This window comes from Miscanthus floridulus, chromosome 8 (assembly GCF_019320115.1).
Source record: "Miscanthus floridulus cultivar M001 chromosome 8, ASM1932011v1, whole genome shotgun sequence".
In the NCBI taxonomy this organism is placed as follows: Eukaryota; Viridiplantae; Streptophyta; class Magnoliopsida; order Poales; family Poaceae; genus Miscanthus; species Miscanthus floridulus.
In genome coordinates this window covers 38549618-38566624 of record NC_089587.1, presented here as the reverse complement: position 1 = coordinate 38566624, position 17007 = coordinate 38549618, and the positions used below count along the sequence as shown (strand labels likewise).

At 46.9% G+C, this 17007-nt stretch overlaps 2 protein-coding genes across 2 annotated transcripts; one reads left to right on the top strand and one right to left on the bottom strand.

The window, feature by feature from the left end:
• Positions 1 to 714: 714 nt before the first annotated feature.
• LOC136471680 (F-box/FBD/LRR-repeat protein At1g51370-like) lies at positions 715 to 2781 on the top strand. The gene is made up of 3 exons (XM_066469423.1): positions 715 to 1860; positions 1983 to 2117; positions 2237 to 2781. The coding sequence occupies exons 1-3, from the start codon at positions 802 to 804 to the stop codon at positions 2588 to 2590; spliced, it is 1548 nt and encodes a 515-aa protein (XP_066325520.1). The 5' UTR covers positions 715 to 801; the 3' UTR covers positions 2591 to 2781.
• An 801-nt stretch (positions 2782 to 3582) lies between these two features.
• Positions 3583 to 7707, bottom strand: LOC136476200 (reticulon-like protein B2). The gene is made up of 5 exons (XM_066473950.1): positions 7411 to 7707; positions 4621 to 4801; positions 4403 to 4544; positions 4243 to 4312; positions 3583 to 4156 (listed from the first exon to the last, which is right to left on the bottom strand). Exons 1-5 carry the CDS (start codon positions 7541 to 7543, stop codon positions 3987 to 3989), a joined length of 696 nt encoding a protein of 231 aa, XP_066330047.1. The 5' UTR covers positions 7544 to 7707; the 3' UTR covers positions 3583 to 3986.
• Between the last annotated feature and the right edge of the window lie 9300 nt (positions 7708 to 17007).

Sequence of the window (17007 nt, the reverse complement as noted above, 5' to 3'; positions counted from 1 at the left end):
CACCATGAGGTCATGGCCGTTGTCGATTCTGTTGCTCCGACGACATTCAACCTCACCTCGCGACATCACGAGATCCAGAGTGGCTAGACCTAGAGCGGGCATCTCCAGCTGCACCTCGCGCTTCCTTCCTCTGATGTTGCAAACGCATGTTGCAAACGTATATTTCTAGTGTTTTAAATATTTCAGAGGTATGTTGCAAATGTTTCATATGGATGCTGCAAAAGTATATCGGGATGTTGTATATGTTCCAATAGTTATACACGTATGTTGCAAACGTACGTTCCTAATGTTTCTTCTGTTTTTTCAGACGTATGTTGCAAGTATGTTTATCTGAATATTGTATATGTTTCACACATATGTTACACGTATTTAATCTTAATGTTGCGTATGTTTGCAATGATTTTATATATTTTTTTTTGTTGTTTTTGTGAGTATTTCAGACATATGTTTTAATTGTTTTATGCATGTTGTAAGTATGTGCGGGGCGCAGACGACGCCTGGGGTCGAGCGGGGGCGCAGACACCGCGTGGAGTCAGGCGGTACGTGGAGTCCGGCGCAGTAGACAGGGCAGGTGCGACGTCCGGCGCTAGTTACGTCCATATAAATTAGATTTTTAATGCTATAATGATATATAAGAACCTTGCGAAACGGTGACCAGATCACAAACCTGTTTGCATTTTGTGTTGGTCCATAAAACCCAGCACGGCCCACCCTCACACTACCGCACACACCAGAGTCCTGAGCCTCTGTGCCGGACTGCCGGTGCGGCGGCGCTGCCTCCCCACAAGACCGGCCGCGGAGATGGAGCTTCTGTGTCCCAGTGCCAAGAGGAGGAGATCCGAGGACCTCGCAGCCGGTGAGCCCCCGCCACGGGCGACGGAAGCCACGGAGGCGGCCAATCTAGGACCTACAACCCACAGCGAGGAACCGCCGCCGCCGCCTGATGCTGGTGGTGGCGGCGGCGGCGGCGGCGGTGACGTCGACCGCATCAGCGGTCTCCCCGACGCCGTCCTCGGTGAGATAGTTTCGCTTCTCTCCACCAAGGAAGCCGGTCGCACCCAAATCCTCGCCTCCCGGTGGCGCCACGTCTGGCTCGCCTCCCCTCTCGTCATCGACGGCAGAGACCTCTGCACCAAGCCCAAGGGCCTCCGCGACGATAAGCTGTTTACCGCCGTCAACGAGGCTCTCGCCAGCGCGGTCTCCCTCATCCTCTCCGCCCACCCGGGCCCCGGCCGCCGCTTCTGCGTCCCGCCGCACTATCTCCACGACCGTCCCGCCACCGTGGACGCCTGGCTCAGCTCCCCGGCGCTTCACAACCTCCAGGAGCTTGATTTCTGGGAAGGGAAACATATGACACATAGGTATGATCGCCCGTATCCGTTGGCACCGCCACCTGCCTCTACTTTCCGGTTCTCGGCTACCCTCCGAGTTGCTACCTTGAGCAAATGCGAGCTCCCGGATAGCTCAGTGGAAGGGATTCACTTTCCCCACCTTAAGCAGCTCGGCCTTGAAAATGTCAGCTTCTCCGAGGGCTCACTGCATACCATGATTTCCAGCTGCCCTGTCCTGGAGTGTTTGCTGCTTAACGACATCTTTGGGGTTGGCTGTCTCCGGATTAGTTCCAATACCCTTAGAAGCATCGGTGTCGGCACTGATTCTTATTGTTGTAGGGACAATCTCCAGTTATTACAGGAAGTCATAATTGTCGATGCCCCTTGTCTTGAAAGATCTCTCTGTCTTGGTTCATTCAAGCCAACCAATTTAACTATAATCTCTGCACCTAAACTGGAGACATTAGGCTGTCTTGATGATGATTGCTTTGAACGTACCAGGCTCGTGTTTGGCACCATATTTATTCAGGTAGTCATGGCACTCTATTTTCTTCCCATGAAAAGTCTGCTGAGTTTTGTTTTCTATTACAGAGATTTTCATGTCATCTGCATTTGCACATTGTTTGATGTTTTGTTAAATGCTTGATTCAGGGATTAAAAGTTGTAAGCTTGACAACAACATTGAGCAGTGTCAAGACTCTAGCTGTCGCATCATATAGTATTAATCTCGATATGGTTATTGAGTTGATGAAATGCTTTCCATGTCTGGAGAACTTGTACATAAAGGTAGTTCTTCAGTTACAGTTTGTGGATCACAATGTTCTTATATTCTTTTTCTTGACTTGGTGTTAATCTTGTACCAATGCGGTTTGAGTTTTCCCATTTTAATCTGTTTTGCTCTTCAGTCTTATATTTCAGGAGAAATGAATCGGTGGCGTCGTAAACACAGGGATTTCATTAAAAGCTCTTATATCCATCTCAAGAAAATAGTGTTGATGTATCGAGGCATCAGATCACAAATCAACTTTGCCTCATTCTTTCTACTGAATGCGCGAGAGTTAGAGTTAATGAGGCTCAAAGTTGGAAACACAAATTACAATGAGGCTTTTTTTGCAGAACAATATGGGATGCTTCAGATGGAGAAAAGGGCCTCGAGAGGTGCACGGTTACATTTTACAAACAAAACATGTACCCATCGTATACATGTTAATCATGTCCGTGATTTGTCTGTAGCAAACCCCTTCGAATGTACGGAGTAGATGGTAGAATTGGTCTAGGTCTTTCGCCTTGGTCTTGCCACTCTCATTTGGTATTTGTTGGAACAACTATTTCTCATGATTGTAGTGTTTTGAATATCTATTACCTGGAACATGGGATATCTAAACAAAATATAGCCCATTCTTAGTTTATGGTATATGCAATAAACTGACTATAGTAGAAATAGTAAATATGAGCCGTGTGCTATTGTGCAAGATTGCTGCAGTAGACATTTTTTATTTCGAGTTCTGAATATCAGCAACCTCCTCAGTAGATTTATGAAATCTTCAGTTGGTACTACATATTAGTCCAGTAAATTCCAACTCAAGGAAGCAGTGCTGTACGTAGTTAATCATGTCGTGTCTTAGTTACAAAATCACCAATTAGATGTTTCTTCTTATGGTTTCAGGGGAAAACCCCGGACCCTTAGCATTGCTATCAAGAGCAAAAAAATCAGGTTCAAACATTTAACAACATCAGGCACCTGGTATCTGAGACAGCACAAGCATGGCTCAAACTACCACCTCCAATGTCCACAGTCCACTCAGGTCTCAGGAACTATATTAATGGTATTAATGAATGAACTGTACTCCACAAAAATGTGGTCCAGTAATGAACTCTAACATCACGGTTTACCAAAAAGCGGACCTCCTGCTCAGCCGTAAACTCCAGACCTTCAGTTCAAGGTCTTCGCGGGCATCAAGCATGTCTTCCATCAGTCACCAGTCATCGAGAGATCCTCTGGGCTTGACTCTTATGCTACCTTCCCGAATTTGATGTTCCGATCCGCTTCTTTTTTTCATCCGGAACAGTGCTTTCCTTTCATAAATTACTCTAGATTCATCCAGAATTTCTCCAAACGAACGGAGCCATTACCTTACGACCTTATCATTGTGATGTGGCAATATTTTTTCAAAGAGAAAAAAAATATAAGTGCCATGCCGACGGAACTCTTTTAGTTCGCTTTCAACTTTAGATGAGCCACAAAATTAAATGTTTATGAAACGATAAAATAAAACTTTTATTCATATTTCATTACATTCTACGTTCTTAAAAATAAGGTTGTAAAACTCTCCACTAAGAATGAGCAAATAAATAAACACAACTGCCTGAGTCCTAAGCTACATATACACATTAAACCAAAAGGCCATTAAATCCAGGACCCAAAATAATTCCTGGTGGAATATATTTACGACACTTTTGAGGGTCGTCTACATCCGTACAGGTTGGTAGAAACATATAGGGTTACACGACCAGAACATATACGTGATAGCTGTACACCTACACAAAGCCCACGAATGACGAACCGCATCAGACCATTGAATACAAACTCTCGCCGCCCAAGCTGAAAACAAGTCGCCTGTCATCCTCCAGGTCTGAGTTTCTGGGTGGCCTGATCTAGTTCTGTTTCTTATCTTTTGGTGGAGCTCTCGGAATCTTGCTCAGAACTTTGGCGTCCAGGACCTTGTACTGCTTGCAGAGCTCACTGTGTGCCTTTGCAGCGAACTCGTCCACCTGGTCCTGATACTTGTGGTACAATATCGGCACCGTATGGAGGATCAAGACCGCTGTTTGGAGAATTGATGTTTAGCTAACTAGAGTGGGAGCTCAAAGAATCACTAAAACAGAGTTTTTGGAGCGTAAAAACCCATACCAATGTACATGAATCTCAGGAGATCGCAGAGCTCTCCGATCTCTGAAAGAATCCAAAGGGCAACGATCACCTGAAACATTGGAACAATGATTTGGTCAGTGTAACCTTGCAAACTGTCACTGAAAAGGGAAAAAAACAAATGGGTCTCTGAGATTTATACGCCTAGGAACTTCATCAGGTTATGGCCCAGAGCAATCTCCCGAAGCAAGGCAAGTGCCTTGTTGATGTCAGCACGCAATGCTAGCGCAATGTTCACAGCAAGATCTTCAGATATCTGCACTTCAGGAACATCAGGAGGACTCCTGAAAGTGAAACACTTGATATTTAAGAAATTTGGTCAGCGTGAAGTGCATATAAATCTATGTATCTCTTCCTTACTTTTTGATAAAGACAGTGGCATTGGACCATAGGAACAAGATGGTCAGTGCAACAATCAGCACATGAGAAACCAGGGTCAGGAGATGGTATTCCACAATTTCGAACAGAACCCATAGGATAGTTGCACCACCAACTACAGAAGCAGAGGTCTTCTTGTCTTTCCACAACAGTACATCAGCAGCTTCACAGAGGAACACAGATGAGAAGATGGAATGGCTTCAGGATAGATTATGCAACCATAAATTTGAGTAACATTTTCATTAACATAATTCTGTTGTGGTTATTTTCCTAATGAAAATCATTTATAACATGGCATATCAGATTTTTATTTCTCCTTTCCTCCCCCTTTTTTTTCACCACAGGACATGGTATCGCTGAGGCTGTAAAAATGGTCTCTGACTCTCTGTCCCTTCCCTCCACATCTCTATCATATCTTCCATTTCTAATGCAAACTAACAGGAAAATAAAAATTAACCCCTTGAATTGTTCTATCTTCATCCAAAACTTCTGTATTGCTGTTCAATACCTTAACCATGGTTGAGGGCATGGGCTGCAGCTTTCAATTCTTCTAATCATTTAATTGAAGTAACACTGAAATTACAAAAAAGAAAAGTCTACCAGGGACCTTACAGCATCTCCAAGAGAACACTTAAATTAATCTCATTTTCGTATACAGGGTGCACCCTAAACTGAAACCCCTCCTAAAACTTGTTCTCCCACAGCAGTTCCCCTAATTATCACCATCCTATTTTTCAAACACGTCACATCAGCTATTTGGGCCCATGATTTCTTCATTGAACAGAACTATTTCTTTTTTTCTAGGTTGTAGCACCGCCATCAGCGTCTCTTATCCGCCGCCAGCAGCGTCTAGCGGTCTAGGTGTACTCAAATCGCGTCTATTTCGTTTCCAGCAAGCAGTGTTGTGGGGGGTACCGTCCTCTCTTTTCAGATATGTTTCTGGTACCGTCCTCTCTTTTCAGATATGTCCACGTTTCTCTCTTTTCAGATATGTTTCTGGTACCGTCCTCTCTCTTTACAAATAATAATTCCAAGGTTTAGGTCTTCAGGACACATGGAGATGCATCACCTTAGCGGCTGTTCAGCCAACACATGTGTTTATGATGGGCATACTGGAATCAGCAGCCGGCGCTGCAGGAAGTCGACGCCAACAGGGGAACCTGTTGCTGTCGCAGGGGATTCAGGGGAACATACTGATCATGTAAGATGCTTATAGAATTTAGTTTAAAAGTATTGAATCTTCCCCTACCTAAACAGTTCCAGATAAATAACAGTGTATCTGTGTTTAGGATTTTTTGTCAGATCCTAGCTGCGGATGTGGAAAATGTCTTTGTAATCCAAAGTTTCTTTGTGTTAATAGCATGATATGCTAATCGTCGCATTCCTGAAAAGCTAGGAAATCTTGAGGAATTTGTAGCATTCTCATTCCCATGTCTATGAACAGAATCCATAACCTTTCTTTTAAACAAGCAAAATCCAGATACTTATTGGCTTTAGGATGACAACTACATATATACTCCCTCCGTATCACAAATAGAGGACGTTCTGGAGCCGAGCGGGTTTGCGGCAAAAGAAGACGTCCACGCGCTGGAACTTGGTTTTGGACGCGATTGCCCCTGGGCCACGCGCGCCGCCCGTCCGCCCGTCCGCTCGCCTCCCTCGTCCACGCGCGTGCCTCGATCGCGTCTCCTTGACTCGACTCCCACGCGCGCCGCCCGTCCGATCGCCCCGCTCGCCTCCCTCAGCACTCCTCGGCTCGCGTCCTTAATTATTCGCGACTCGCAGTCCACAGCTCGCTCGCCGCGCGCGGAGTCCGCCGGCTAGGGTTTAGGGTCAGCGTGCACGACTCGCCGCGGAGCACGCACGCTCGCCATCTCCCTCAGCGCGCTTCGCCATGGAGCCCGGCGCGGTGGACGGCGGCACGGTGGACGTCGTCCATGCAAAAATCATGGCAACAAAAACTACCGTGGCCGCCAGGGTCGAACCGTGGACCTCCGGTCTCAGACCACGGAGCCTTGGCCAACCGAGTTACGATGGATTGCTATAGCACCCTCTGCTGTATTTAATAAGGGCAAGACAGGAAAACTAATCCCTAATTAATCACCCCTTGGTAATCGTACTCATGTCCTAAACGTCCTCTATTTGTGATACGGAGGGAGTATGTAGATTGGAGAAGCCCCAAATCGCCGACTGGATAGAAATGATACTTTTCGTGATTATCTGCACTCAGTCGCCGAAAGCTGGCTACGTATTTACTGCTCTGTAGGGGTACAGCAAAATAATAAAACCCCAATCCATCAGTGCATATTTAAATGTGATATAATTGAAATTTCCTAAGGACATATTAAACTCGTATATGAACCTGCGCCTTTCAACAAGAACAGAGGCATGAAAGTCTGGAAGACAGAGATTACTGTACTGGTCGCGGTCGGCGCTCACAGCCTAACTACTCAAGTAAACTGACAAAAAAAAACTACTGGGTGTTAAGAACTATCCGTAGTTCTGTACCCATATCAAGAAACCCTTGCGAACTGTGAATAGCCCTAGAGGAAGAATGAAAGAATTCCGCTCCTAGCAAGGCAGCGATGACTGGAGCTAAACGTAACAACTAATTACCGCGTTCAAGAAATCGATAGGGGGAAAAGAAATCCGCCTACACGAATCGTGTCGTGCTTACTTAAGGAGAGCAGAATTCCTGTCCGACGAAGCAATCAACTAGCCAAAAACAAAAAAGAACACAATAAGGCAAGAAGATCAGAAAAGGCCTCATACTTTTACCCCCGCCGAGAGCCTTGTGGACAGACTTGTCCTCCCCAAGGAACCAGAACCCCCGGGACCTCGCCGCCGGCGGCGGCGAGGACGCCGTATCCTTGGCGGCGGGCGTCTCCTCCGCGGGTGCAGCCATGGCCGATCGAGGAATCAAGCTTGTGGAGCGGCAGGATCGACGAGCAGGAGGCTGGAGGAGTGGAGGCAGAAGCAGTTCCCCACTTTCTTGGTGTGCTGCCTTTTTCTTTGGCGCTGGGCCTTTCTTTCTTGCTACGCCTCCTGTGATCGTGCTTTGGAGTTTGGACTGGTGTGTCCAGTGTGTGTGCTTCCTTTCCTGGAACCTTCTGAAAATTGACGGCAGAGGCTACGAGAATTCAGGGCCTGATTGGTGGCCTTCCACCTTCCAAGATACGTAAGCCGAAGATTTTGGTAAGCTATGATTTTAACTATTGTTTGGTAATTAATTTTTTATATTTGGCTTATCAAATCTATGACAAAATTTGTACTCAACTTTAGTTTGCTAAATCCATGGCATGTCAAATTTTGACCACAAATCAATAAGCCCTCATTCATCTTCAAGAATCGGATTGAAGTGTTTTTCATGTGTATATCCTCTAGCTGTCCTGATATACGTATCCACGGTATGTTTCGTTGCATTTATAATAAATAAATTAGTTTGTGGCAGGCCAGTGACAGTGAGAGTCATCACGATCTCTCCCCCCTTCGTCGAACTTGTTTACCTTATAAATCGTATTTTTTCAGTTAACAAATAGTATTTTTTTTATACTAAAATAGTCAACAATACTTTTAATCATGAGCCGAACGAGTCCATTAGATAAGGCTATGGATCTGGTGAGGGTCGGCAGGAGAGGAGCCTGCTGCAGGCAGCGCCAGCGCGCACGAAGATAAGAAAACGTGGCCATGGCACATTGGCACTGGTGCCTTTCCGGCGGTCCGCGCAGCGTGTCACAGTTTGGTTTGTTGTCTCACCAACACGAACCGCTGTTGCGGTACAAGTACAAACTCTGCTCGTCCAAACCAACGAAATAAATTAGCTGCTTTTCATGTATCCGCACACACATCCTTCCATGGTGCATGACTCAGCGCGTTTTTTTTTTGTTGACAACAATCAGTTTTATTTCAGCAGCATGAAGCTGATAACACCCTTACAGAGTAAACGGGCACTAAGTTACATGAGCTCTATTAGAAAAGCTGACAGAGATTGAGATGGGGCTTGCCTAGCTAAATTGTCAGCTGTACGGTTCTGGGATCTTTGAATCTTGAAAACTCTTCTATCTCCTTGCCTTGTGTGGTTAGTGAACACTTGAGTAAAGTGTTTGATCCTCCAATCTGGTGGGTTTGCTTGGTCCTCAGCATTAAGGAAATGCACAAGCTGCTGGTTATATGAGAGAATTGATTTGTTGTAGATGTAGCCGATCAGTGACAATTGCAGCAAGGGCAATTGCAGCGACTTCGGCCATCAGCATTGATGTAGCCCTTGTCATCTTCGCCTTGATGTAGATGGTTTGTGCTGGATTAACCTGAGTATTAATAATCGGACCGTTCGCTGGTTGGTTTGTGAGCTGATTTGGGCTGACTAGTGCTGGTTTATTGTGAGAGAAAAACATTGTTGGCTGGCTGGTTTGGACTGGCTGAAACCAACAAGCGAACATGCTGAATAAAGAGGCCAATACCTGCAGCTCCGGGCGGAAATGATGGAAGATCAGGTGTTATTGATGCATCAGTGTAGCACCGAACACCTTGCAGTAGCCCTGGTAGTACGGATATTTTCCGACCGTATTCGAAACCGAATCCGTTTAGAGGGGTTGAGATCTATCCGTATCCGAGTCCGGATATCCAACATCCGATACCGTATCCGTATCCGTATCCGAATACTCAAATCGCATATTTATGATGTCGATATCCAATCGTATCCTATCCGACATAGTTGACACTATCCGTATTCGAATTCGAATCCGGACAGAACTATGAAAACAAATGTAATATCGGTGATATCCGTCCGTATCCGATCCGTTTTCAACCCGAGCCTGTCGACCAAGGTCACGCTGTTCCTGTACGTCGGATTAATCGGCGTAATATTGTGTCCTGCAATGATGGTGGTCACACCTGGCGTTGCAGCATCACTAGTGTTTTGCCCTTCTTGTTCATTTGTAGGCATCCTGATGTTGCTGCCTGTACCGTGATCTGCATGTAAAGGAGTTGTACCTGTCATTTGATTGTTAGTTCCTGGAGTGGAGGCGTTGATACATGGGTTTGAGCGTCAGTGATGGGCATTGCTTCCTGTGCTCCAAAGACCTGTTCCTCCTCTGTGCAGATCGCCGAGTTTGCTGTGCGCGTTGATGGCGTGTGATGCCTCCGTCATTCGGATGAATGCTGCGTGGAACCGTGGAGTCTCCGTCGACGGGCGGCACACGCAGTGAGCTGACTCATAACCAGTCTGTCAGTTCACATATTAGCGTTTGGTGTTTTTCAAAAGAAAAAAGAATACCTCATGCACAGACCCACAAACTCACAACGTCGGCATAAAAGCAAACAACTGACCAGAGGTCGTCGTGGATGATTCACCCTCGCGACCACGCAGCCGGTGCCTCTGGCGAACCGCCTCCCCCACCCGCCGACCCACCTTCCACGGCCATCTCCGGCGACGCGGCGACTGCCCCGGCCAGCGGCACAACCTCGGCACCTCGCAGGTCAGTACTAGCTGCCAAACCGGGTCTTCTCTTCCAGAATAAAATCCTCTCGGAATGTTTCTCTCTTGTCACCACCCCCCTCCGCACCCATGATGCTCCTGGGATCTTGTGGATCACCTGTCCATCTCTCTCTCCCTCGCGTCTGAGCTCTACCATCGTTGCCAACATGCTGAACTACTGTTTCACCACCCTGCCTGAGCGTTTCTCCGTCGCTATGTCCTCTCCGCCAGCAGGAACGTCGCGAACATTATTCTTGCGCGTGGTGCACAGAAGCTTGGCACAACTTTGTTCCTCCTCCATGCCTCTCAGGCTGCGGCCGAAGCCGCCGTCCATTGCCGGCCGGAGTTGGAGAAGGAGCCTGTTCCCAAAGAAAGTCTGCAAGTGGGGCCAGACAGTAATGGCAAGGTCATAGCACAAGTCAAACTGAGCGATCAGCTTTCGGCGCTGCCATCCAGCTCCAGAGCTGCTACATTAAAAGCCAAGTGGGTCTCCAACAGCTCCTTGCCGCCTCTCCTCCCTCTGCCTCCCTCAGGTGCAATCAGATCAAATTATCTTCGCTTTTGCACCTCATCCCACACCCCCGCATTCATATCGCGACGCACGCCAAATTTTTTAAAATTCTCCGTCACATCGAATCTTTAGACACATGCATGAAGCATTAAATATAAATAAAAAATAAAACTAATTACACAGTTTAGACGAAATCCACGAGACGAATCTTTTAAGCCTAATTAGACTATGATTGGACACTAATTGCCAAATAACAATAAAAACGCTACAATAGCGTTTTGCCAAAAATTTTGGCATCCAAATTGGCCCTTGGTTCCACCCCGCCACCAAAACCACCAGCTCGCCTTGCTGGCGTTCGCATATCCTCCGCTGCTTGCTTCCGTTGTTTCGCCACTAACCATCAGATACGTGCCTGCCGCGAACCTGTTCGCTGCCGTCGGTGTGGGCTCTCGGGGCATCGAGAGCGCCACTGTGCCAAGCCAACCAACAGCTCCTTCACTTCGCGGGGCCACCCCGCTCGCCGCGCCACCATCCCGCCTGCACCCTGCAGCAGCCACACCACTCCAACTCCACCAGCCCCGCCCATGCATCCAGTGCATATGCATAGCTACAAAGGCAGCGGCCCCTGCGAAGCAACCAACCCAGGTAGCCAGAACCGCTCTAGCCGCCAAGGATTTCTTGAGCTCCGGGTTGTCGTTCTAGTCAAGGACGTCAACAGCGTGCTGTGTGGCCTGTGGGTACGCGATGTATCCGCTGGCACCATTTGTTCTGTCGATGTTCTGCGTGCTTGGCTGTTGGCAAAGCCCATGGATGCGGCAGCAAGTTCCAGCATGCCTTTCTTTCGCCCAGCACCGCTTTTACTCCCACCTCCTCTCCACCCAGCTTCTCCGCACGCGCGCACTCTGTGCCTTCTCCCCGCACCATCTATAGCCTCGCTGCAACTGCTTTCGACTCCAGCACCACCACGCCATACCATTGCACCCACCTTGTTTCGTGCTGTTGCATCGCTCGCCGAAGTTGCCGCACTACTGCATATGCTCATCCACCAGCCATTCGTTTGCTGTTGCCGCCGCTCCCCGATCTTCCTATCATCATTCGCACTTCCTCGGCCTCAGCTGCCACCCCAGCCACCGCACCTTCTGTCACCCTGCCAGCCGACTCTCCCGAGCATCAGCTGTTGCTGGATTTGCTCGACGACGATTCTGCCCATGAGCTCTCAGCACGGAAAATCCGTGCTCGTGTCAAACGGGCCGTAGACAAAGCTACCAAACACAAGAAGGGAGCCTAGCTGCCTAAGGAACGCCGCAGTGTGCGTCTGTGGGAGAAGGAAGCTGCCAACTTTGTGGACATGTCCACTAAAGCATCACGCCTAAAAGCGCTAAAGAATGAACTTACAGGCTGCTCAAAAGACCTCCAAGTTTAGGTGAAACGCCGTGGACTCCTCCGCAAGAGGACTATGAATGCAACGGACTTGCGGGCTATGGCGGGTACTGCTGGGCTGTCTGCCTCTGCCGCTGAATCCCTGAATCAGGTGTTGAAGAGTTCCAAATGAGCTCAAATCGCAAGTTAACCATTGTGTCCTGGAATGTGCGCGGCCTTGGCGAGGATGAAAAATGTATCGTTGTACGAGATACTCTTGTCACTTGCCACCCCACTGTTGCTTGCATCCAGGAAACTAAACTCAGCGCCATCTCGCCACCAAAATTTAGATCCTTCCTTCCTACCAACCTCCGTGGACATTGTTTCCTAGCTGCTGATGGCTCTCGTGGTGGCGTTACCACCACCTGGGATGACTCCCAGCTCACTCTTCTTTCAGCTGACATTCGTTCCTTCTCAGTCACCACCACCCTCACTGCCGCACTCTCTGATCTCACTTTCACTCTTACAAATGTCTATGCTCCCTCTGATCACCAACAAACTCCTGAATTCCTTGACGAACTCAGAAAGATTGCAGGTATTGTTACTGGCCCCTGGATCATCGCTGGTGACTTCAACCTCATCCGTACTCCCGATGAGAAAAACAATGATAACTTCAATGCGCACCTTGCAGAAATCTTCGACTTGGCCATCCACGACCTTTCTCTTGTGGAGCTGCCTCTTCTTGACAGACTGTTCACCTGGTCGAACAAGCGGGAAATCCCCACTCTTGCTCGCCTTGATCGAGTCTTTTTTAACTCGCACCTAGACTCTGTTGTGCCAAACACCACTCTCACTTCACTCCCTCACGCCACCTCTGATCACACTCCACTCCTCATCACAATTGACACCTCTATTCCCAAAACTCGTCGCTTCCGCTTCGAGAATGCTTGGCTGCATGACCCCTCTTTCCTCCCTGCTATTGAACTGGTTTGGCATGCTGTTACTAACAATGCAGGTGGTCCGGTGGGCGTGCTTGCAGCTAGGTTGAAGGACACTCGCCGCGTCACCAAGAAATGGTCAAAACACAAACACACACCCCTCCTTATTAACAACTACAAATTTATCATTCGTCTGCTTGATCTGCTCGAAGAGCATCGTCGTCTATGTTCAGGTGAAGCTACTCTTAGGTCTCTGTGTCGAGAAAAGCTTCTCTAGCTTCTCAAGGCTCGGGCTGCATATTGGAAGTAGAGGGGAAAATTCAGAATTATGAAAGAAGGTGATGAAAACACAAGATTCCACCATGCACATGCCTCGCAGCGGCTACGCAAGAACCATATTAAAGCTCTAGAAGTGTAGGGGGTACGCTTCACTAGTCATGTAGACAAAGAGCAAATATTGAGCAACCATTTCACCTCATTGCTTGGAAGTCCTGCAGCAACATCTTGGGACTTCGATGTTCATGGAATCTACAAAGACCTTCCTCGAGTGGATTCATTGCCTCTGATTACTCCATTCACTATCTCAGAGGCACGTGCTGCAATCAGAGCCATGAACCCCATCAGTGCCCCTAGTCCTGATGGCTTTGGCCTAGGGTTCTATCGCTCAGCCTGAAAATTTAGTGATGCCTTCTATGATGGAATTCCTTGATGCCTTCTACGATGGTGTTGCTGACTTAGAACGCACAAATCGCGTTTATGTGGTACTGCTACCCAAGACCTCAGATGCAATCACACCTGGTGCCTTCCGTCCCATTTCCCTATAGGGTTGTCCAATCAAAATTGTAGGCAAGATTCTCACCTCTCGACTGCAACTTCAAATCTCAAAACTAGTGGATGTTGATCAAACAGGATTTATCAAGGGGCGCTCTATCTCAGAAAACTTTGTGTATGCTACAGAGCTTGTCCAATGCTGCCATAAACGCAAAGCACCGACCATTGTACCGAAGCTGGACTTTGCTAAGGCCTTTGACATCGTGTGTTGGGAGAGCTTGCTCACCATTCTAAAAGTGAGAGGGTTCCCCGCTCAATGATGTGACTGGATAAAGAATCTTCAGGAAACATCCAAATCAACAATTCTACTCAACGGTGTGCCTGGGCGTTGGATCTCCTGTCGCAAGGGGCTGCGACAAGGCAATCCATTATCACCATACTTGTTCATCCTTATGGCCGACCTGCTACAACAGCTACTCTCCACTGACACACTATTGCACCACCCACTTGCATCTGATCGGCCATGCACAATTTGTAACAGAACCGACCAATTATACGAAATTAAGTAAGAAAATCATCCACCAGAGCAGACAGTTTAGCAAACTTAAGCCCATATAACCTAGTAGTCCGTGAAATCATGAAGGATTTCAAACCAACTCACATACCAGCCAAGATCGTAATAAGTTTAGCGGTCACCATCACATATTATATAAAAGTTCGCATCTCAGATACATCAGAGTTTAAACATAGTTATTACAAAACGAGTTCAAATAGAAGTAGCGGAAGCCATTTGTTCAAACCACACACCCTCACACGGAGTTCAAATACAGTGCCAGCTAATGATCATCTCCAACAAAAGCATCAGACGAGACGTAAGGAATGACCATACCCATGGTCTTAAGCATCACCCATCACAGGATAAAGGCAGTTGATACAGTAGCCGTAATACATCTGCCCATCTGCAACAAGTGGAAATAAAACCCTAAGTACGAGAGGGTACTCGGCCAGACTTACCCGACATAACCAAAAATAAAGTGACACCAAGGATTATGAAGGGCTTTATAGTAGGGTAGCTAACTCATTTGCAAAAAGAGGCATTTTTATTATTTCAATAACCTTTCCAAAAGTATTATTGTCAAGTTAATTATTATTAACCTGTCGGCTAGATTTGTACCTATACTAGAGCAAACATGTGATTAAGCAAATAATGATAACCCATGATCATCAACAATTTCCATAATGTCAAATTCATTATAACTGTCCAAGTGTTCCATTAACATTACTACGATGAAGTAACTCAAGTCAAGTGCTCACTATCTAGGAGCGATGGCGATTTGAATCGATTCCTAACCAACTGGTGATTTATTCCTTACACAAACCTCACTCACCCGCTAAAGTGAGGTCACCGAGTCAACTATCTAGGAATCTCGAGTTTGCCAGGAACCACACGTACCCGGGGGCCGACCGACTGCACTTTGGTCTTATCATCTCTCCCCCGTGTCCTACCACACCTGCTCCGGCACAGTGCGTTGCGGGCAATCTACTCGGCCCGAATAATCTCCCAGCTTCGCGGTCGAAACGTACTTTATTCGGCTAGCTAAATATAAGGCATGCGTTCAACATGACTCGAGGCCCAACAACGGTTGGTCCTTAATCGACACAGATGAAAAGCACTACAGTCCAAAACTCTGTAAGTCTCCGTCCGGTCTCAACTTCATTAAACACTTAGTTATACCATGACTACATAGTTATCCAAGCAGATCTAGGTAACCACCTATAGCTCGCAGGTGACAGGAAATCACCCGACTTTTACCGGTCTAAGCCAGCTAAGCATTGACTCGACTGCGGATACCAGGGTAACAAGGATATAGTATAACAAAGGTAGACGAGTTATAATGCAGCAACGGTTGCAGACAACTCCTGAACGTAATGCATCAATTAAAGTAAAACATTTAATTAATAATTGCAAACCGGGGAGAAAATGCTCTGGGGCTTGCCTCTCTCGAAGGAGCTCGGGCGGTGATCGGGGCACTTCGGAAGTTCCTCAACGTCCTCCTCGTCGGCTTCGGTCACTTCCTGCGGTTGCACCTCGAGCCATTCCTTGGGCTCCTCGGGTATGACGATTGGGCTCTCGGTTTGCGATCCTGTATGATGCATGTACGTAAGTGCTTATGAAAAAGTGGATCAGATGAAATGAACACAATGGATATGCTTGAATGCAAGGTAGTCAACATCATCCAAGAACATATACTACAAGCACATGTCATCTACTGCATTCTCTTCTACTACTAATATGCTAAGTCAACACATCTCATTAAATGCTTCAAAGATACATCAAAGCTTCACTAATTTCTTAAACATACACAAAGCAACATTTGATTAACCATAGCACAGTACTACCCTAAGTAGTCTACCATCAGATTTTTATGGCATTTGGATGAGTGGATTAGCCTACACAAAAATAACAAACTATGGCATGATTATGAACATGAAAATACTTTGTACTGTGAAAAGTGTCAAACAACAGATGAAATATTTTTCCTATGTTCTACACAACAAATAAGCATTGTACAAAAAATTATCACATGCATGTTTTATACAAATTTTGCTCTCTAGCAAAAATAACAAACATCAGCCATTAAAGGCACTTGAACTACACCTCACAATTTTTCTATAGGACATGCATGGTATATATTTTTCCTAGGAAGTACATTACACAAGAAGAGTAACAAACTTGGAAGCATATTTTTCTGATCTTTCTATGATTTATTATGACTTTCTCAATAAAACAACAATTTCAATACTTAAATAAAACTCCACAGAAAAGTATCTCCGGAATGACATGCAATATTTTTATCATGTAGATCTGGTGACAAGGAACACAATAAAATTTGTTTCAACAAATTTGGAGCCAAAATGAGTACCCAAACATTTTCCAAAGTATTTAACAGAAATCTAAAAATTCATTTCTTAAACCCTTTTTAAAACCAGCCGACAAAAAGGCTGGGTGCACCCGGTGCTGTACACCCAGACCCGAGCTAGGGCGCTGACGAGCGGGCCCTCGTGGGTCAACGGCCCCACCTGTCGGTCAGACCGAAGCAGGGGCGGCGCTGACCGGCGTGTTCTCGCCGACGGTGAGGTTCCCCGACGAAACGGAGGGCACCAACATGCTCCCCACGCCAAACCGCGTTGGATAGAGGTGAATAGGGAGGGGCAGTTCACCGGAGCGAGGCTTGCCGGTGGCAATGGCGGAGCGACGGCGCGGTTCGTCGCCGGTGGAGCGTCTCCGGCCATGGTAGGGCGATAGGAGGTGC